Source organism: Myxocyprinus asiaticus, chromosome 44, assembly GCF_019703515.2.
Source record: "Myxocyprinus asiaticus isolate MX2 ecotype Aquarium Trade chromosome 44, UBuf_Myxa_2, whole genome shotgun sequence".
Taxonomy (NCBI): Eukaryota; Metazoa; Chordata; class Actinopteri; order Cypriniformes; family Catostomidae; genus Myxocyprinus; species Myxocyprinus asiaticus.
Window position 1 is genome coordinate 31,038,380 of NC_059387.1, and position 22,305 is coordinate 31,060,684.

At 37.1% G+C, this 22,305-nt stretch overlaps 2 protein-coding genes across 3 annotated transcripts in view; one reads left to right on the forward strand and one right to left on the reverse strand.

Annotated features, from left to right (window-relative positions):
- The first annotated feature begins 1,400 nt into the window (after positions 1-1,400).
- On the forward strand, positions 1,401-3,635 carry gbx1 (gastrulation brain homeobox 1). Its single transcript, XM_051686621.1, has 2 exons — positions 1,401-1,971; positions 2,877-3,635. The coding sequence occupies exons 1-2, from the start codon at positions 1,536-1,538 to the stop codon at positions 3,389-3,391; spliced, it is 951 nt and encodes a 316-aa protein (XP_051542581.1). The 5' UTR covers positions 1,401-1,535; the 3' UTR covers positions 3,392-3,635.
- Positions 3,636-15,948: 12,313 nt separating this feature from the next.
- agap3 (ArfGAP with GTPase domain, ankyrin repeat and PH domain 3) overlaps positions 15,949-22,305 on the reverse strand; it is a 224,973-nt gene continuing 218,616 nt past the window's right edge. For both annotated transcript variants that reach the window (XM_051686602.1, XM_051686601.1), the window contains exons 17-18: positions 20,429-20,684; positions 15,949-19,677 (exon numbers count right to left, since the gene is read on the reverse strand). In XM_051686602.1, coding sequence (XP_051542562.1) covers positions 19,471-19,677; positions 20,429-20,684 — 463 coding nt within the window. In that variant the 3' untranslated portion in view covers positions 15,949-19,470. The remainder of the gene's footprint in view (positions 19,678-20,428; positions 20,685-22,305) is intronic.

A 22,305-nucleotide genomic window follows, 5' to 3' on the forward strand; every position in this document is an offset into this window, starting at 1 on the left:
CCTCGCGCAATCAGACGGCCAGTTGGAGAACTCGCGCGCCCCGCAGGACTCAATAGCGCCTAATCATCATCAGAAGTGAATTGGCATTTAAACGGTCAAATGATCTGCGATTAAATTAATGCTTAGCGGGAAAGAGAAACTGCTCAGAGGGTAGAATTTTAAACTTTTTTTTTTTTTTTTTTTAAATAAATACAATTATATATATATATATATATATATATATATATATATATATATATATATATATATATATATATATAATATTCCCAACTATCCTATTAAAACATATAGGTACTACTTTTTACTGTAAAGGTCTTTTGCTTCCTAAGTTTCTGTGCACTACTATCTTGTCAAATTAGCCTACCTGATGACATTTGACCAGAACTGAATTTATATAGGCTTATTTTCCGGCAAGGGTCTGTCCTCTGAATGAAGATTTATTGCATTAATATTTTTATTTTATTTATGTATTATATAAAAACATTTTTTTAAATAAATGTTAGGCCTATATATATATATAAACGTAAATATTTGCATAATTAATATAGGCCTATAATAATATAATATACTGTATAAATATATTATATAGGCTATTTTATAGTAATATGTAATTATTAATACTTTGTTTTTTAATCTTAAATTTAAAAAAAAAATTATAGTACACCCCCATTTTTTTTTTTTTTTTTTTTTCAGTAAAGTGTTCGCACAGAGCTCTACATTCGCACGTAATGTCATCAGTAAGATCTCTCTCTTGGGATAATTGTTGCCGCACTCCGAGAAGGCCAGATTCACTCTTTATTCCAATAGAATAGAAAAGAGACTCTCTCACAAGAGGGGCAAAACATCTGCCTCTCCGCCCTCACGACTCCGATGCCATAGGCCCCTAAAAAATCAACAAAAGAACCGTTGTTGTATATCTTCCCTTGAATACAAAGTAATTACTTATCATCAATCAAAATTAATAATAGTTGATTGGGTTGGTGTGGTCAGCGCAGTCCCCTCACATTCGCTTTGCAGTCAATGTGGACCGGGGAAAAGAGGAGGGGGGATTTGACCTGTCTATTGGGGTATCCACTGGGAAACTACCCCTTCCCAACGCGGCCTAAAAAGTCAGGAACTGAATAAGGAAATGAAGCGTAATTTGAGGAAGATGGATGAGTCTCCAGGGCAACTCCCCCTTCTATCCTCTTGTATTGATGATAACCGTTTGCGCCCTGGATGTGTGTGTGTGTGTGTGTGTGTGAGAGAGAGAGAGAGAGAGAGAGAGAGAGGGAGATAGAGGTGGGAAAGCGAGAGCGAGAGAAAGAAGAGTGAGTGTGTGTTTATGTCTCAGTATGTGACAAATAGAGGCTGAGATACTCAGAGCTCCAGACAAAAATACGCGTCAGGTCTCAGTCAGTTTGACGTCGAGGCGCGGGGACGGCGAGGTCCCGTTCGGCTCCATCGGGATAACTGTGGACCAACATTTGGGTGATTTGTCTCACTCACACGGCCACAATACGGAATTTATACTAGCAGACACCGCTCAGTTCACCATGCAGAGACCGAGCGGTCCGGGGACGGCGTTTTCCATCGATTCTTTGATTGGCACTCCACAGCCGCGGCCGGGCCACCTGCTCTACACGGGCTACCCGATGTTTATGCCGTACCGACCGCTCATGATTCCGCAAGCCCTGTCTCATTCGTCATTACCGTCAGGTATCCCTCCGTTAGCGCCTCTGGCATCCTTCGCGGGGCGTTTGACAAACACTTTTTGCGCGGGGTTGGGGCAGGGGATGCCCTCCATGGTTGCGCTCACCACCACGCTGCCCAGTTTCTCGGACCCTCCAGATAGTTTCTATCCCCCGCAGGAGATGCCGGGACCCCGGTTAAGCGCTAATGGGACGGGGATCAACCGGCAGGACAGCCCACACGAGGAGCTCAAGGGCTCAGATCTGCTGAATTTCTCGGAAACATTTCAGGCAGTTGCAGGTAAGCACTGGAGACTAACTTTAGGTCGCTGACAGGTGGTTTGCTGGCGTAGTTCAAAAGTTTTGGTAACACTTTATAATAGCCTACCTTTAATAACTTTAAAAACACAATTGCGTTATAATGTATAATGCTCAGAGTTAAAATTTTCCCCTAAAAAATGGGCTTCATGGTCACATCTAAATGAAGTGGTTTGATCACAACAAAATCTAACATCACCATGGCTAAATACAGTAGGTTACACCAACAAAACTTATTTTTAGGGTTAGATTTCCCCCTAGATTAGGGTAACAGTTTCAAATTACCACTTTTTGCAGTGTATGAAATAGTTGGAAATGTCATGAAACTTTGATTTATGCAGTTTCGTATAGGCTTGAAAGTTACTAGAAAGTTTCAATTAAGTTCTAAAAATGGGCTACATTTGATTTTGGTGCTAAACCAAAAATTCACCAAGTTTGTTGCATTGTTCCTATGAAAGTGGACTGAAAATTGACCAAGTGCATTTGGAGAAAATTAGCCTACTTTTTTTTTCTACATACAGCCTGTATTTCTCATATGTTGTACTGCTCTTCGGACGTATTATTAAAGGAAAATTGTTAACGTATTTTTTTTTTACATGAATCAAGCCAGTTAATTTAGATGTTACCACATGAAGCACATTTGTGAACATTTTATTGAGTGTTATAGGCCTCCACTTTGAGAGGTGTTCAAAACAATTCTATGCTCCAAAATGGATGGAGCTTTAGTGCTTTTATATGTTTTGTTACATTTCTAAATTACTTCTGTAAAATTAAAGATATCTTACATAGAATAATGCATTTAGCAACTGTTGCATGAGACACTCCATCTGTCCCATGATATCAAAGATGGTCAATGGTTTATATCATGATGATTTTCGCTCTCTTCAGGCGAAACCAAATTATACAGTTCAGATGACGAGAAACTGGACCTGAAATCAGCGGAGGCAGCGTGCAGCGACAGAGAGGACAGTTCGGCCGACAGCGAGAACGAAAGTTTCTCCGACGGAAACACCTGCGGTTCAGCGTCCCAGAAAGGGAAATTCAAAGCCAGCTCACAGGACGCGTTACCCCCGGGCGGTTCGGCGGGTAAGAGCCGGAGGAGACGGACTGCTTTCACCAGCGAGCAGCTGCTGGAACTGGAGAAAGAGTTTCACTGTAAGAAGTATCTGTCTCTCACCGAGCGCTCGCAGATCGCACACGCACTCAAACTGAGCGAGGTCCAGGTCAAAATCTGGTTCCAGAACCGCCGGGCCAAGTGGAAGCGCATCAAAGCCGGCAACGTCAACAACAGATCCGGGGAGCCCGTGCGGAACCCCAAAATTGTGGTGCCCATTCCCGTGCATGTCAACAGGTTTGCTGTTCGGAGTCAGCACCAACCGATCGAACAAGGCACCAGGCCATGAACTCAAACTAAAATCACATGACCTTGAACTCCTACAATTAACATTTACATGACCCACAGGTTCCTGCAGGTCTTGGATGAAACAGTACAAATGCATGAAGCACACCTAAAAGGAAACGATTCCACTATCTAGAAGGATATAAACTGACTTTATAATAACTTTCATTATGAAGTCATTATCAAATATGAGGCCTAGTCATTATAAAATGCTTGACAGATCAGCGGTTCATGTAGCTATACTTCATAATGCATACACCTATAATATATATATATATATATATATATATATATATATATATATATATATATATATATATATATATATTGTGTGTGTGTGTGTGTGTGTGTGTGTGTGTGTGTGTGTGTGTGTGTGTGTGTGTGTGTAAAGGTTTTATGGAATTACTTACTGTTCTTAGAATCAACGTGTACAAATGATCTGTTAGGTGTATTATAATAATATTTGTTAATGACTAAATGAAAGTTATTTTAACGTGTTACCGACTTTTATATCTGAACAGACGTTTACAAAACGACATTGTTTTCCCAGGTTTGTTCTTCTTTTCATTCTCTCCCCTAAAGTTTGTTTCTCTTTAATTTATTGTTTTGTACATTTGTAAATATCAATTGTGTCCATGCGACACACATGTGCACTATATGAAACGAGACTGTAAAGAGACATTTTTGAAAATAAGTATTTATAAGTTGCTGTCTAGTGAGTTTTTTGCATGTGTTGCTAATTTGTGTCTAATTTTCCCCATATGGTTCGAACGGGCCGTTTTCGTTGTTTCAGCCATTTTGCATGTGATCTTTAAAGCATTTTTGGCCCTTAGAGGCTGCAGTCCCCTAAGTTCTTTGTAAAAACCGATGATGGAAATAAATAAGATTAAAAAAAAAGACACTGGCAGAGTGATGTATTCCCATCGACGTGGCAATAAAGAACACAGAAATTCATCAAATGTAATATTGGTTTTATCACATTAAGAACTGAAAACATTTCTAAAATATCTGTTAAGGGGTATTATAAATAATAATAATAATAATAATAATAATAATAATAATAATAATAATAATAATAATTGCATGCAAGAATTAGTGTTTGTCAGCTCCGTAAATGAATTATTGATAAACTCTTTGACTCAAAGATAGATAGGACTGTTTTATCCGAAACATTAATCTAAAGCATTTGTTGACGAAATTTTCAATAGCAAATATTTGCTCTGTCAAATATTGAAACAAATGTCGTGCGTTATAGTTTAGCGTAACACGTTTCAACAGTTTTGGCAACTATTTATCATTTTTATTTATCAATCTGTTCATTCAGATTCATTCTCAAACAAATACATTTTGCATGCAATAAACATTTAAGAATCCAAATTAAATAATATGGCGGAATTATCACACATTCTTACTAAAATGAACGGAAAAGCACAACAACAACAACAACAACAACAACAGTAACAGCAGCAGCAGCAGCATCAGCAGTAAAAGGGATATAAATGGATAATTTTGTACCTTTACATCTGCGTCATAATAAAGGATGAAGGTCGGATGTTGCGTTATTTTCTAGTTTTTCTATTTTTTATTTTATTATTATTATTATTATTATTATTATTATTTACCATTTTGGTTTCTTTGATGGGTCTTTTTAAGCTTCAAGACATAATTTCACAAAATGTTATCCTTCAAAGATGTTTATTAAACCAGAGACATTATGCATAGCATGGGTCAACGTACACTGACATTAGCATTATCTGTCTTGTCTTTAAAGATGTCTACTCTCCAGTTGTCCCGCAGGCTTACTTTATTTAATGCATTTTGAACAGGCTGATGGGGTAAAATGTTTATCTTTGCGTTGGGCATAAACATGAATTTATTTGTTTTATACGTCTATAATAATAATAATAATTATAATGATAATAATTATAGTTATTAATAATAATTATAATAATAATTATTGTTGTTATTGTTATAATAATAATAATTATTACTATTATTATTATTATTATTATTATTTAAAAATAGGAAAGAATGTAACTTTTGGAAGCATCTCTTTCCTTAAAATCAGCATTTTTTGTCTGTACCATTTCTAATGGGCAACTCGTTTTCTGTAATACCAAGTTAGTTGGAAAATTAATTATCAAAGAGACCAAACAGTTTAAAAAGTCCCCTGTGGTTTCCTGCAATATCCGTGGGAATATAAGCATAGAATATACTCTAACTTCAGACCAAAAAAGTATTCTTAATTCAACATCAATCTATATGCTGAAATTAAAAAATGTATTCCTTCGACTTGAATCAACTATTTAGTCTAGACTGAAAACGCATTTGATTTTATTAAAAAAAAAAAAAAAAAAAGGTTTATCAAGATACAAGAAGCTATACTAACTTTAGGGGGAAAAAAATATAACATCCTTCTGATTATAAATGTTTAATCTCAGTTTACAAGCTCTTGAAAGTCACATATGTTGCTAAAACTTTCATACTACACAATTTTATCTTCAAAGCATTCAATGTGAGCAAATCCTTCACCATATCTGACTTAAAGGCTCAATATTTCCATATGTCGTAACAAGTAGGCCTATATGGCCTTCTTGTATAGGGGAATATGATGAAAACATACTTTTACAACCACACAAGTGCATCTGAAAAGACACTTTTTGATATTGATCCAATTCCAAAGACTCAGTGATGACCAATGGGAATCATATAAGAGAGAGAGAGAGAGAGAGAGAGAGAGAGAGAGAGAGAGAGAGAGAGAGAGAGAGAGAGAGAGAGATTTGTTAATGAGCATTGGAGTCATTTGTCTCTCTTTGGGAGGCCATGCTGTCTCAGATTAGACTGATGGAGCCCTATTACACTGGTCATATCTAACACACTGTAATGAACTTCAACATCAATCATTAAAGGAGCAAGCGAAGGACCGCGGTGGGTCTGTGTCTTTCTCTCTGTTTAAGGGTTCAGTCACATTCAGCCAGTGTCCCATTCAGTCACTATAGCTCACTCACACCCTCGAGTACGCCAACATCGTGACACTGGAAAGCTGTTTTTTCTCTTGAACAAACAATGGACACAAAGCCGGTCCAATGTCGTTTGAACGAAGGTAAACTTGACCTAGAAGATAAAATGAATGAAAACGTGTACAAGTCAGTAACACAGTGAAGAAAAAAATAAATGCGTCCTCAGTTTCAGCAACTGCACATTGAAAGTACTCAGAGGGAAAATAATTTCATTAAGGTATTTCAAGCTACTTGCTACTTTATCAAATATTCAGACTAACGAAAACTGTATTTATGTACAGCTACTTAAAAAGGCTCAGCTACATTATACGAAATGTTAGTCATTATAGTTTTAAAAATGATTAAAAAAAATCTAACATGATGGTGTTACATAAATAAAATAACATTATTTGTTATTTTTGAGTAAATATAAATAAAACAATTATAACACACACACACGCACTTGTTTTTATATCATTGTCGGGACTCTCTATAGACTTCCATGCAATTTATGGATATTATACAGATCTAATGATAATTTAAATCCCCTAACCCTAATCCTCACAGAAACCTTTTTGCATTTTTACTATTTTCAAAAAAAACATCGTTTACTATCTTTAATAAGCCATTTCCCTCATGGGGACCGCTGGCTGGGCCCCACAAGGTAGGTGATCTCAAGTTTTACTATTCTTGTGGAGACATTTGGTACCCACAATGTAGTATAAACATGTACACGTACACACACACACACACACACACATATTTATATATACATACCTGTATATACAGTATACACTCACCGCCACTTTACCTGCATCTACTTATTCATGCCATTATCTAATCAACCAATTGTGTGGCAACAGTGTAATGTATAAAATCATGCAGATATGGGGCAGGAGCTTCAGTTAATGTTCACATCAACCATCGGAACGGGGACAAAAATGTGATCTCAGTGATTTAGACTGTGGCGTGATTGTTGGTGCCAGATCTGTTACTGCTGATCTCCTGGGATTTTCACACGCAACAATCTCTGGAGTGTAAAGAGAACTGTGCAAAAAACAACCAGTGAGTGGCAGTTCTGAGGGTGAAAACGGCATGTTAATGACAGAAGTCAGAGGAGAATGGCCAAAATGGTCCAAGCTGACAGGAAGGTGACAGTAACCCAAATAACCACACGTTACAATAGTTCTATGCAGAAAAGCATTTCTGAAAATACAACACTTCGAACATTGAGTCGCATGGGCTACAGCAGCAGAAGACCCCTCCGGGTACCACTACTGTCAGCTTAGAACAGGAAACTGAGGCTGCAGTGGGCACAGCTTACTAAAACTGGACAGTAGACGATTGGAAAAACATCGCCGGGTCTGACAAATCCAGATTTCTGCTGAGGTACACAAATGGTAGACCCACTGCAGCCTTAGTTTTCTGTTCTTGACTGACAGAAGTGGAACCCAACATCGTCTTCTGCTGTTGTAGCCCATCCGCCTCAAGGTTCGACATGTTGAGCATTCTGAGATGCTATTCTGCTTAGTACAATTGTACAGAGGGGTTATCTGAGTTACTGTAGCCTTTCTGTCAGCTCGAACCAGTCTGGTCATTCTCTGTTGACCTCTCTCATCAACAAGGCGTTTCCGTCCACAGAACTTGCCGCTCACTGGTTGTTTTTTGTTTTTCACACCATTCTCTTTACACTAGTGACTGTTGCATGTGAAAATCCCAGGAGATCAGCAGTTACAGAAATACTCAAACCAGCCTGTCTGGCACCAACAATCATGCCACGGTCTAAATCACTGAGATCAAAATTTTTCCCCATTCTGATGGTTGATGTGAACATTAACTGAAGCATTAACTGACCCATATCTGCATGATTTTATACATAACACTGCTGCCACATGATTGGCTGATTAGATAATCGCATGAATAAGTAGATGTACAGGTGAACCTAATAAAGTGGCCGGTGAGTGTGTGTATATATATATATATATATATATATATATATATATATATACAGTATAAATACAGTATATATATAATAAAAAAAAAAAAACGCTATGAAGGAACTTACGAAAGCACTAACTTTTTCATGATGTTTAATATAACTAACAATGCGTCATGCACTTCTTGCGTAAGTCACAGAGCAATATATAAAAGAGCACTGCTTGCAGCTGCTTTCATGGGCAACAACAGCAACAGGATGCCAGTTGTAACCTACTATGATGCATGACACACCAGCAATGTGTTTTCTCTCATGGGTACTAATGGGGAGGATGAAACTGGCATTCAGACGTGATGGCACACCCTGGATAAAACTGTAGCTTGACCCTTTGAATGACACCATCACGAACTGTTGCAAGGATGATGAGAGGGATTAATGCTTAGATGCTTAGACTCTGATGCAATACTAAAAATAATGCCATTAAACCAGTTTCTACTATGTTAAATGTATGAAAAACACTGCTATAAATTATGTGCATAGAAAACAATCTCATAAACTATAATGGAGAATCTGTGAACTTTCTTGCCTCATATTGTCAGCATGTTGCTCTGACATAAGTGTAACTTAATTGTTTCAGCCTCCAGTAACTGCTAGTGGTAAATGCCTATAAGTATGAGCTGTTGCATTTACATATCCCCTCATTTAGAGACTCCGCTAATCAGCATTCTCATTATGCCAATTATACTAGCTTTAATTATTATAGCACCGTTACGAAAAAAAAAAAAAATGAATCTCAAACCAAATAGCCTACAGAGATATTCCACAAGGTGTTGTTCAAGGGATGCGGTGATGGGAGTACCAGCACAGCTTGTCGAGAGCGGAAGACTCTCATTAGGACAATCAGATTAATTGTTTAATTGATATCCGTGCATTGTTTCATTAACGGGTCATTAGGAAACGCAAGGCACCGGCGATTTGAGCTCCTCAGTGTGCAGTTCGCTGGAAATGAAAGGGAATGTACCACCTTCTCCAGTCCATAGAGGAGGAGTCGGAAATAGAGAGGCCTGAATCCTGGGAAATGTCCGGTGGACGCCCACGCCGCTGAAGTATGGGCAGATGCATCAAATCACACAGGATAAACAAGCGATGAATTTCATCAGTGCCATCATAGCCTTAATTTGGCTGCCTAATGAGTCAGAGCTAGTGGCGGAGATAAAAGTTGTCAGAGGCGCGGTTCTAATGAATTTCTTGCCACTTGTAATCAAGGTTGGCTGTCTGAGGGGCCATGATTAATGGAACCCTGGAGGATTCCCTCGGCCTTCAGCTCTCATTACAGCTAATGCATTCTCAGGCAAATTAACACACCGAGGAAAGAGGGAGCACAGGAGAGAGAATCCAAATAAGGAAGAGAGAGAAAAAGAACAAGTGATGAGCACCAGATTGAGAGAATGGGAGAAAAGAAAACATAAAATGACATTTAAGATGATCAAATATACACAAGGTTCCGACATCATTTGACCAATGATGTTTGTTTTAACATCAGCTCTACGACAACTAAGACAACTCGTAGTAATTCGCACGAGATTGTGAAATCGAGTCGTACGAAAAGTTAAAACTTTTATTCCCATAGAGACTAATGCTGCCTTCACATGCTAGCAGAAATATCATAAATACAAGTTTCCCACTAAGAAGTTGCACACAAACGATCCTTCAAGTCGTAATTAAGACTCAGAGATAATTTTGATACCCGACTTTCTGAGTTGGGAGGAGATGTATACTTTCAACATGGCGAAGAAGAGTATGTTTCTGGAGTGAATGGTTTTATTTAATTTTCTAAATATAGCTAATTGTTACCGCTTGCAGTTTTGGTCATATTACTTTATGTATATCAGCAACCATGTAATGCAAGTTGCACATTTTTATACAAAATGAGTGAAAATAGCTTGTATTTGACAAAAAAAACAATCATCATCAGCATGTTAAATGAGTAATATGTTCCTCATGAAATATGTATGAATGAACCTTGCATCGTCCATGTTTCCTGATCTTTCCGACAGCAAAGCACTTGAACGTGATGCACTAATTATCACTTCAAAAGTGATGTTTCTCACTGAATGATACATATATCAACTTGGTCAAAGGAGGGACAACACTTTCTTAAAAAAAATGAAGTACATAGAAAATGAATTAACCACTAACAAAAGCCTTAATCGGCCAAAATCAAAGGACAATGCATCTACGTGTATTTCCTCAGTTAATTCGGGATGACCAAGGATTTTAACACTAAAACTTAAAGTTCATACAAAATAATTTTGTTTAATCATTGACCCACAACACTAACTTAGTTTACTAATTTTAACCACTAATAGTTTTAGACATAAATAACTAATATTGGCATTATATTCATTCATTTTCTGTTAATGCATAATTTCACGTACAGTGGTGGCCAAAAATATTGGCACCCTTGGTAAATATGAGTAAAGAAGGCTGTGAAAAAAAATATGCATTGTTTATCCTTTTGATCTTTCAATTGAAAAATGCACAAAAATCAAACCTTTAATTGAAAGAGGGGGAAAATCTCAATATTAAATAAGTATTTTTCTCCAAAACACATTGGCCACAATTATTGGCACCCCTAGAAATTCTTATGAGTAAAATATATCTGAAGCATATTCCCATTCATATTTTAAATTTTTTAGTGCACCTGGGTGACTAGGAACATGACATTTTTCAGTCATGACTTCCTGTTTCACAGGGGTATAAATATGAAGTAACACACAGGCCAAATTCCCTTAATCATCAATCACAATGGGTTAGAATAAAGAATATAATTCTGTTGTGTGGCAAAAGGTTGTTGAGCTTCACAAAATGGGAAGTGGCTATAAGAAAACAGCCAAAGCATTGAAAATGCCCATTTTATACCATCAGGGCAATAATTAACAAGTTCCAATTAACTGGAGATCTTAAGAATCGGCCTGGAAAAGGATATGTGTCTATATTGTCTCCACGCACAGTGAGGAGGATGGTTCAAGTGGCCAAAGAATCTCCAAGGATCACAGCTGGAGAATTGCAGAAATTAGTGGTCTTGGGGTCAGAGAGTAAAAAAAAATTAAATTAAATTAAATATATATATAAATCAGACATTACCTACATCACCACAAGTTGTTTGGGAGGATTTCAAGAAAATAAGCCTCTGCCCTCATCCAACAACAAACTCAAGCATCTTCAGTTTGCCAGACACTACTGGGACTTCAAATGCGACCGGGTTCTATGGTCAGATGAAACAAAAAAAAAAGAGCTTTTTGGCAGAAAACACCAGAGATGGGTTTGGCGCACACACAGATTAAGAAGTACCCAATGCTCACAGTTAAATGTGGTGCTGGATCTTTAATGTTGTGGGGCTGTTTTTCTGCCAGAGGTCCTGTACATCTTGTTCGGATACATGGCATCACGGACTCTATCAAATACCAACAGATAAAAAATCAAAACCTGACTGCCTCTGCCAGAAAGCTTACAATGGGCCCTGGTTGTATCTTCCTAAATTTAGCCTAACACTTTTTTTTATAAGTAAGGGTCTGTGAACAAATACTCATTCCATATTTATAAAAAAAAAAAAAAATGTCAACCAGTAATACGCTTCCCTCATTTCATGACAAACCCCAATGTTTTCTTCCCTACGTGGTACACAAAACATATTTTCCCATTAAAACCATGGCTAGGTTTAGGGTTTGGGTAAGGGGTTAGACTTTATGGTTAGGTTTAGGTTAGAGGTTAAACTCAGGAAAAATCATTATAACACACTACACATATAACATTCCAAATGTTTGGAATAATGTACAGATTTTGCTGTTTTGGAAGAAAATTGGTTCACCAAAGTGGCATTCAACTGATCACAAAATATTGTCAGCACATTACTGATGTAAAAAACAGCACCATCACTATTTGAAAAAAGTCATTTTTGATCAAATCTAGATCGGCCCCATTTCCAGCAGCCATCACTCCAACACCTTATCCTTGAGTAATCATGCTAAACTGATAATTTAATACTAGAAAATCACTTGCCATTATATCAAACACAGTTGAAAGCTATTTGGTTTGTTAAATGAGGCTTAACATTGTATTTGTTTTTGAGTTGCCACAGTATGCAAAAGACTGGCATGTCTTAAGGTCAATATTAGGTCAAAAATGGCAAAAAAAGAAACAGCTTTCTCTAGAAACTCATCAGTCAATCATTGTTTTGAGGAATGAAGGCTATACAATTCTTGAAATTGCCAAAAAACTGAAGATTTCATACAAAGGTGTCCACTACAGTCTTCAAAGACAAAGGTCAACTAGTTCTAACAAGGACAGAAAGAGATGTGGAAGGCCAGATGTACAACTAAACAAGAGGGTAAGTACATCAGAGTCTCTAGTTTGAGAAATAGACACCTCACATGTCCTCAGCTGACAGCTTCATTGAATTCTACCCGCTCAACACCAGTTTCATGTACATCAGTAAAGAGAAGACTCAGGGGTGCAGGCCTTATGGGAAGAATTGCAAAGAAAAGGCAACTTTTGAAACAGAAAATCAAAAAGAAAAGGTTAGAGTGGGCAAAGAAACACAGACATTGGACAACAGATAACTGGAAAAGAGTGTTATGGATCTTAACCCCATTGAGCTTTTGTGGGATCAGCTAGACTGTAAGGTGTGTGAGAAGTGCCCGACAAGACAGCCACATCTATGGCAAGTGCTACAGGAAGCGTGGGGTGAAATGTCACCTGAGTATCTGGACAAACTGACAGCTAGAATGCCAAGGATCTGCAAAGCTGTCATTGCTGCACGTGGAGGATTTTTCTCTTTGAAGTAGTTTAAGTAAATATTTTTCAAATTGTAATAGTAATTTTTCACATTATTAATGTCCTGACTATACATTGTGATCAGTTGAATGCCACTTTGGTATATAAAAGTACCAATTTATTTCCATAAAAGCAAAATCTGTACATTATTCCAAACTTTTGGCCGCCAGTGTAGTTCATTTATTTTTCTCTATGGCAGTAAAAGTCTTATGTTTATGCCATTTCATTCTATAATTACGACTTGTCATGAGACCCATTTTTTGCTAGCATAATTTAATCTTAAAACCACTTACAGAGCACTTATAGGAACACCTGTACATTTACTTATTCATGCGATTATCTAATCAACCAATAGTGTGGCAACAATGCAGTGCATAAAATCATGCAGATACTGATCAGGAGCTTCAGTTAATGTTCACATCAACCATCAGAATGGGGAAAAAAATGTGATCTCAGTGATTTTGACTGAGGCAAGATTTTTGGTGCCAGTTGGGATGGTTTGAGAATTTCTGTAACTGCTGATCTCCTGGGATTTTCATGCACAACAGTGTCTAGAGTTTACTCAGAATGGTTCCAAAAACAAAAAACAACCGGTGAGCGGCAGTTCTGCAGATGCAAATGCCTTGTTGATGAGAGTGGTCAACAGAGAATGGCCAGACTGGTTCGAGCTGACAGAAAGGCTATAGTAACTCAGATAAACCCTCTGTACAATTGTAGTGAGCAGAACAGCATCTCATAATGCACAACATGTCGAACATTGAGGCGGATGGGCTACAACAGCAGAAGACCACGTTGTGTTCCACTTCTGTCAGCCAAGAACAGAAAGCTCGAACCAGTCTGGCCATTCTCAGTTGACCTCTCTCATCAACAAGACATTTCCATCTGCTGAACTGCCTCTCACTGGATGTTTTTTGTTTTTCCGCACCATTTTGGGTAAACTCTAGAGACTGTTGTGCGTGAGAATCCCAGGAGATCAGCAGTTACAGAAGTTCTCAAACAAGCCCATCTGGCACCAACCATCATGCCTCAGTCAAAATCACATTTTTTTTCCTCATTCTGATGGTTGATTTGAATATTAACTGAAGCTCCTGACCCATATCTGAATGAATTTCTACATTGCACTGCTGCCACACGATTGGCTGATTAGATAATTGCATGAATAAGTAGGTGTACAGATATGTCTAATAAGTGCTCCGTGAGTGTATATTGAATGGTTTGTCTCTTTAAAAAAAATAAAAAAAAATTTGGCATTAGCCTTTACATCACAACAAATGATTTGCTACTTGCATTGCTAGTCAGAGGTGTTATTAAGAGGCGGGACATTCTCATTAGAGAGCATCTTATTGGACAAAAATTTTGTATACGCTCCATAGTACAAGATAAGTCATTAATATTGTGGTGTTTTTCCAGATAAAAAAACAAATATTAAATGTGTATACAATATCTGCTATGCTATTAACTTTTAGGAGTGCAATATCATATAGATGGTCTTAAAGCTTACAGACGTGGACTAAATTATGCTACAATTAAAAGTAAAAGTAATGACTGAAAGCTACAATTTCAAATGGTCTTTTTTTGTGTGTGTGACTCAGTGTACAAATGAGAGCAGAGCATAACCTACTTATATATAATATATATATTCGCAATAGACATTTCCTCAATATTTGCTTAAAAATTTTAATAATTTCTCGGACTTTTCCAGGCCTAGAAATCAAAATTTTTAAAAATCCTTCCCATTAATGTTTTAACCATGGATTCAAGAAAAATCATGGATTTATAATTTTTATATAAATTCCCTTGCATTTTTTCATCATTCATTATTGTTACACATTTAAATAACAAACATCCATCAAACTGAATTAAATGATCTTTAACAAAACTATATATATATATATACCGATCAGCCACAACATTAAAACCACCTGCCTAATATTGTATAGGTCCCCCTCGTGCCGCCAAAACAGCACCAACCCGCATCTCAGAATAACATTCTGAGATTATATTCTTCTCACCACAATTGTACAGAGCGGTTATCTGAGTTACCGTAGACTTTGTCAATTCAAACCAGTCTGGCCATTCTCTGTTGACCTCTCTCATCAACAAGGCGTTTCCATCCACAGAACTGCCGCTCACTGGTTGTTTTTTGTTTCTGGCACCATTCTGAGTAAATTCTAGAGACTGTTGCACATGAAAATCCCAGGAGATCAGCAGTTACAGAAATACTCAAACCAGCCCATCTGGCACCAACTATCATGCCACGCTCCAAATCACTGAGATCAAATTTTTTCCCCATTCTGATGGTTGATGTGAACATTAACTGAAGCTCCTGACCCATATCTACATGATTTTATGCACTGCATTGCTGCCACATGATTGGGTGATTAGATAATCGCATGGATGATTGTTGGTGCCAGACGGGCTGGTTTGACTATTTCTGTAACTGCTGATGTCCTGGGATTTTCACTTACAACAGTATCTAGAATTTACTCCGAATGGTGCCAAAAACAAAAAAAACATTCAGTGAGCGGCAGTTGGATGGAAACACCTTGTTGATGAGAGAGGTCAACAGAGAATGGCCAGACTGGTTCAAACTGACAAAGTCTATGGTAACTCATATATATATATATATATCAAGTTTTATCAATTTACTGTAGTTAAAAATGACAATTAAATTCGAAGGAATTTTGTTGTGAAATTGAAATGTGTGAATCCGAAAAGCAAAAAAGGCTAAAAAAAATTGAGTGTTAAAAACAACAACATGAACGACCAAAAATGTCTCAGCACTCATGGTATAAATCATTTTATTGGAGTGTTTATTATGTCAATAGCCAGCCAAGCATCCGATCACACAACAGCTAACTCTCATGAAATCTCTCCATCATTTTCAGGAGAAGCATTAAAAACAAAGGCAAATTAAAAAAAAAAAAAAAAAAGATGATCAAACAGCTCAATAAAAGCAACATCAAAAGAATTATTTACATTCTGCTTTTATAAATATGTCAAATGTACATATAATACATAAGTACCTTAATGGCCAAACAATGTGGACACACTGAGACCCAAACCAGGTACCAAAACAACTGAAATGGAGTTAAAATGGCCTCTCTCTGGTGGATGGCTACTCAAGTGCGGGTACATCCCAAAGTTTAAAACACCTTTACAGGGAAGATGCACTAGTGGATTTGAACATTTTGAACTGTCATATTCTCAAAAGTCCAACCAAGCAAAATCATATCAAACACAGGAGCCAAAACTCAACGTATTCAAAAAAGAAAACTTTTTGTATTCACTTTATGAAGATAAAGGGGTCACAAAACGTACAATTTTTATTTAAGGGAAGTAATGTAATTTTGCTCACCACCATGAATTTCATTGCGTTATTTTATCAACATGTACGCGCACAAGTAACATCGAATCCATGTACCTTTAAGAATTAAAATTGGGTCTAAAATACAATTAAACATCAGATGCAATCACTTGCAGACATTAAAAAGCCTAATTAGAAGTCTAATAAGGCAAGTAAAGTTTCAAAGAAATTTTATGCTGTTAACAAACGTTGCATTTTTCTCCCAAAGCTTGCTAGATCAGGGCTGCATGTACAAATCCAACTCAAATAAGTAAGAAAACGTACCTACTATAAGGTGAAACAACTAAAAGTAATGTAAACATAAAATACTGTCTGGTAAGGACTTTGAGGCCTTTTATTAAAAGCGTCTAACATCTTCATTTGTTTCTGTTACCACTTTCCCTTATCATGTGAAAAATTAATCAAGGCCTAATGATCCTTTTATTGTTTCAAGTAGGCCAAAAACAAATGAGTGAGGAGCTCTCAGGCACAAAAAAGCCTGATTAGTCTTTTGGTTTCTAAAAGTTTACAGCTTATACACTAACAAATGAGGGTTAAGGCTGATAAGAGTTTTACATAGGTAGGTAATGGCAATTTTATCCATAAATTGCCCACACTACACACAGCTAGCTGCAAGAGGGAGGAAAAAAAAAACTATTTTATACACACATCTGTACATAATCCATACCACTCATCTGTTCATCCCATTCGATTAGAATACAACTCTCGTCTGGATTTTAATGAATACAAAACAGCCACACTTTCACAAGCAGCCCTTGTTCAAGTGTGAAGATTATTACACTCATTACACAAACACATGCTCTCACAAGAGCTCACAGCGAGAGCGTCTTAATTCTAAATCTAGCGTGTAGGTACTGTCCGCTGTACTTAATGGATGTCTCATTAGGCAGGAGTGCTTTAAACCGGAGAGTGACATCTGTGTCAAACAGTAATAAGACCACTTCAGAGCAGTCCTGAAATTATTTGCACAAGGCATCCGTAATAACACAGTATTTGTAAGGTAATCAAGCCTCTTAAGGTGTTTCTTTGCAGACAATCATGTAAAAGGTTAAATGTAAAATAGAAATGAATAGACGATTTGTGTTTTGTATATTCAACTGATGCTACAAATGGTAATGCCTTATCCAGCAGTCTTTAGTGTGATATGTTTCTGATAGGGCAGAAACCTCGAGCTTCGTCAATGGTGGCGCAACTGTTAAGTTTCATTTTAAAAGAGTATTCCAGGTTTGATACAAGTTAAGATCAATCAAAATCATTTTTGGCATAATACTGATCATGACAAAAAATTAATGACAAAAATCGAGGTTACAGTGAGGCACTTGTGAAGTGAATGTGGCTAGTTTTTGGAGGGTTTAAAGGCAGAAATGTTAAGCTCATCCTTTTGAAAAAGCACTTGCATTACTTCTGTTTAAATTCTTGTATTATTTGAGCTGTAAATTTGTTTAAAATGTCATTTTTACGGTCCTTTTAGGGTTTACTTCGTAAAGTCGTGATGTCAACAAAGTTGTAAAATTGGATATAACTCTACACAGAGAAGGTTTGTAAGCGATTTTCAAACATAATTTTAACGTGCATATTGTTTATGTCTTGTGGCTATACTTTTGAAACATTTGAGTATTTTAACATTTATGGAATGGCTCCATTCACTTCTATTGTAAGTGCCTCACTGCTACCCAGATTTTAAATCGAAAAAAATACATTTTTGTGGTAATCAACATTATGCCACAAATGCTATCGATTGAGCTTAACTTGTACTGAACCTGGAATATTTCTTAAAAAAAAAAAAATAAAAAATTCACTTTATAGTGTGGAATCTAACAAAAAAAAATGTAATCTCACAAAAAAACATGTCCCAGGTCACAAAAAAATAATAAAAAAATAAAAATAATAATAAAAAAAAAGTATTTATATCCTAAAGTTTAAATAAAGAAAATGTGTATATTAGACTGATAAAGATGTTTTGCACTGACATCATTTTCATGACAAATAAGCACATATTTTCTCCTCAAACTCTCATTACTGTAATGCGACTGGACACATTTATTTTATGCCCTATTCTCATTAATTATTCCCAGTGGATATTCTCAACAGATTTTTATTACAGTAATAAAGTAATCTTTCCTCTATTACAGTGAAAAATTACAATAACGCAATGATTTTTTAATTAAATCTGCATAAATTAAAGGCAGTACAACAAATTCTACGATTATGTCTAAATGCTTTACAATTTAAATTATGTCATAAATATATAATTATTTTGTTTGCATACAAAATAATGAGAATTTAAGGGAAAATGTGCTTAATTGTCATGAAAATGTAAAAAATGAATAATAATAATAATAAAAAAAAGTTTAATTTGCTTTACGCATTTATAATTTTCTTATTCATTTATTTTGATATCGGGGTGAAATGTGACCTGGAAAAGTTCTTGACAGGTTTTCTGAGAATAACCCATTTAACATAATAATATGCTTTGATGGATAATGAAACGTGTGCAAATTTTGAAATTGAATTTTAAAAATAAAAACTTGCTTTGTTTAGAACCTGTTCATATGTTGTTCTATACAGTACATACAACATAAGATCCTTAAAAAAAGACGTAACTGTCCATTTCTGTAGCTTAAAAAAAAACCTCACCAAATGAGCATTGATAATGTTAATACTGCTGTCTCCTTTTGTATGCTCACAACAGGAAGTTGTCATGGAGTAATGGGTTTACATGACACACATGACACTAAGCACAGTATTCCTAATAATGACAATATTGGATCTGCAACATACTGCTGAGGAAAGTGATTTCATTTAACGAGAACAGACTCTACGGGAACATCAAGATCACTGGCATCCACTGACACATGAACATTCAGTGCAGGGACACAAATGACAGAGGCATTGGGACACTGCACGCTTATAGTATGGAGCGCACAAGTATTTCCTGCACACAGTTACATGATGCTAACACTACGGTTCAGCTCGCATTGAGCGTTGTTGTTGATGTTGTGTTGGATGGCCGTGGGTGTTGACAGACTGCCTCCTTCGACAGGGCAGCCGTGTTGGATGAGGACATCAGCGCACTCCTGACTTCTTGCGCACTGGGCGTATGACAGGGGGGTCTGACCGCGGGCGTCACAGCTCTTTACGTCCACACCGTACTGGGACAGGACAAGAAAGATAAAGAGAATGCAAGTTTTATAAAGTAATACAATAACAATATGCAATGAAACAATATAATATACAAATATATTAAAGGTTCAGTCCACCTTAAGCTCACCCTCATGTTGTTTTAAACTTTCTTTCTTATGCAGAACATAAAAGAATTTCACGCAGAAAATTGCATCGAATTTAGCACTAAACATCACAAGTTCCTGCATGAACACGTGTGCCATTGTGAACAATCTTTTCACATAGCACTCACGAACGTGCAAGAGACATCAAGATTTTCACTGAAAAACGACTTAAATTTCGGGTTGTTTCCAAAACCTATTGTATGCCTTCAGAAGACTTGGAATATTACACACAAGTTGCATGGATTACTTTTATGATACTTTTGGGTCCTTTTAAAAGGCTTAAAGCTTTAAAGTGAGGCACTATCCACTTCCATTGCATTGACAAAACGTTCTGCAATATTCATTAAAACATCTCTATTAGTGTTCCACGGAACAAAGTAAGTCAAACGGGTTAAGAATGAAATGAGGGTGAAATTTTTGTGTGAACTATCCCTAAAATCACAGGGATATGATGATTAGAATGCTCAATTCCCAACTCAAGCCCTAAATCTAACCCTAAAATCTGATTGCTTGAGAGAAATGTTGTTCCAGGACCAACAATAACATGTCCTACTTGTAGCCGTACTACTTTCAAGAAAACGGCAACCTAAGATTTGATTCCAATCAGTTCTCTTACCCAGATGAGCAGCTGTGTAATAACAACATTCGCCATCGCGCAGGACAGATGCAAGGCGGTACGTCCATCTCCGTCTCCATACGTCTCGTTGACCTCTTCCTTGGTGCCGTGAGCGAGCAGGAGAACCACCAGCCTCAGGTCATCCTCCACTACTGCTCGCAGAAGCTGCTGTCCCAGTGGCACGTCAGACTGAGGAAGCACCATCAGGAACAACTTCTGCTCATACTTCGCCCGGATCCAGCGTTCCTTCTCTTCCCTGAGAGAGAGAGAGGAGACCCACAAGGTTCAAGTTTAGGACCTTTTCCATTGCATCGTTTGTTTTTTTGTTCTATTGGCACTCAGATGGCTCAAAAGCCAACTATCAGCTGAGATTTAATACTTCCAAAATCAACATCTCTAACAGTAGAATTAGGCTACAGGAGTGCTTTAAGATTTCTTTTCCAACAATTCAAATGCTATTATTCTGATCAATACTGAAGTGATTGGATTTCAAGGAATAGTTCAACCACAAGTGAAAATTCTCTCATCATTTACTCACCCTCATGCCATCCCAGATGTCTATGACTTTCTTCTGCAGAACACATTTTTAGAAAAACATCTCAGCTCTATAGGTCCATACAATGCAACTGAATGGTGGCCAGAACTTTGAAGCTCCAAAAAGCACATGAAGGCAGCATAAAAGTAATCCATATGACTCCGGTGGTTTAATCCATGTCTTCTGAAGCAATTTGATAGGTGTGGGTGAGAAACAGATCAATATTTAAGTCCTTCTTTACTATAAATCTCCTCTTTCACATTCTTCTTCTTTTGTTTTTTGCCGATTTGCATTCTTCATGCATATCACCACCTACTGGTTGGGGCTGGTCAAAGGAGGAGATTTATAGTAAAAAAGGACTTAAATATTGATCTGTTTCTCACACACCATATCGCTTCTGAAGATATGGATTTAACCACTGAAATCATATGGATTCCTTTTATGCTGCCTTTCTGTGCTTTTTGGAGCCTCAAAGTTCTGGCCACCATCCACTTGCATTGTGAGGACCAACAGAGCTGAGATATTCTTCTAAAAATCTTCATTTGTGTTCTGCAGAAGAAAGTAAGTTATACACATCTGGGATGGCATGAGGGTGAATAAATGATAAGATATAAAAAATGTCACCACGCAGGCCATCAAACGGGTGTTTAAATCTCATACACTTGCATTGCAAGAGGATCCTGAGCCGCATCTAGGGACCAGAATATCATAGAGACTTGGGGATGGGCTTTTAGACTTGGGCCAGTCAGCAACTACCTATCAACTAGAGGTCTATTGCCCAACCCGAGCATGATGAGAACTGACAAATAGTCAGGTTTTTAGGCTGGGTTCAGGGTTTGTAATTAACAAAGAATGAAGTGTGCGAACAGACGACTTAGGAGGTGTGCATGTATTTTTGCGTGCATCTGTGCGGTTTTTCAATTGGTTTTCTTTGTAAACATACGCTGGTTGGATGTCTCTGACCACTGCGCCACACTGCAGGACCGCCCCCTTTCTTAGACACCTTGTCAAGTAATAATGAACTTACATTTTTACAAAACACATCCAAAACAGACAAAATAGGACAGAAAAGTATGGTCAAGAAGTTGTCTTCTATCATAAACAGTAACTCTCATCCTCTCCATGAGACAATGGGGATTCTGGGCAGCACGTTCAGTGGAAGGGTTATTCATCCGTGCTGCTCAAAAGAGCGTTATAGAAGGTATTTTCTTCCATCTGCCATAAGACTGCATAATCAATATCACACGTGATTGGCTTGACTACTGTGCAATGCTTTTATGGTATAGTGCTTAGGTTGGTGCAATATTGTTTTTGGTTTGTTTTTATCACTTAGAATATGCTG

Bases quoted from the DNA above. Each gene is read 5' to 3' on its own strand.
- gbx1 (XM_051686621.1), top strand. From the start codon at position 1,536: ATGCAGAGACCGAGCGGTCCGGGGACGGCGTTTTCCATCGATTCTTTG. The intron at 1,972-2,876 runs GTAAGCACTGGA...CGCTCTCTTCAG, and splicing joins AACATTTCAGGCAGTTGCAG to GCGAAACCAAATTATACAGT.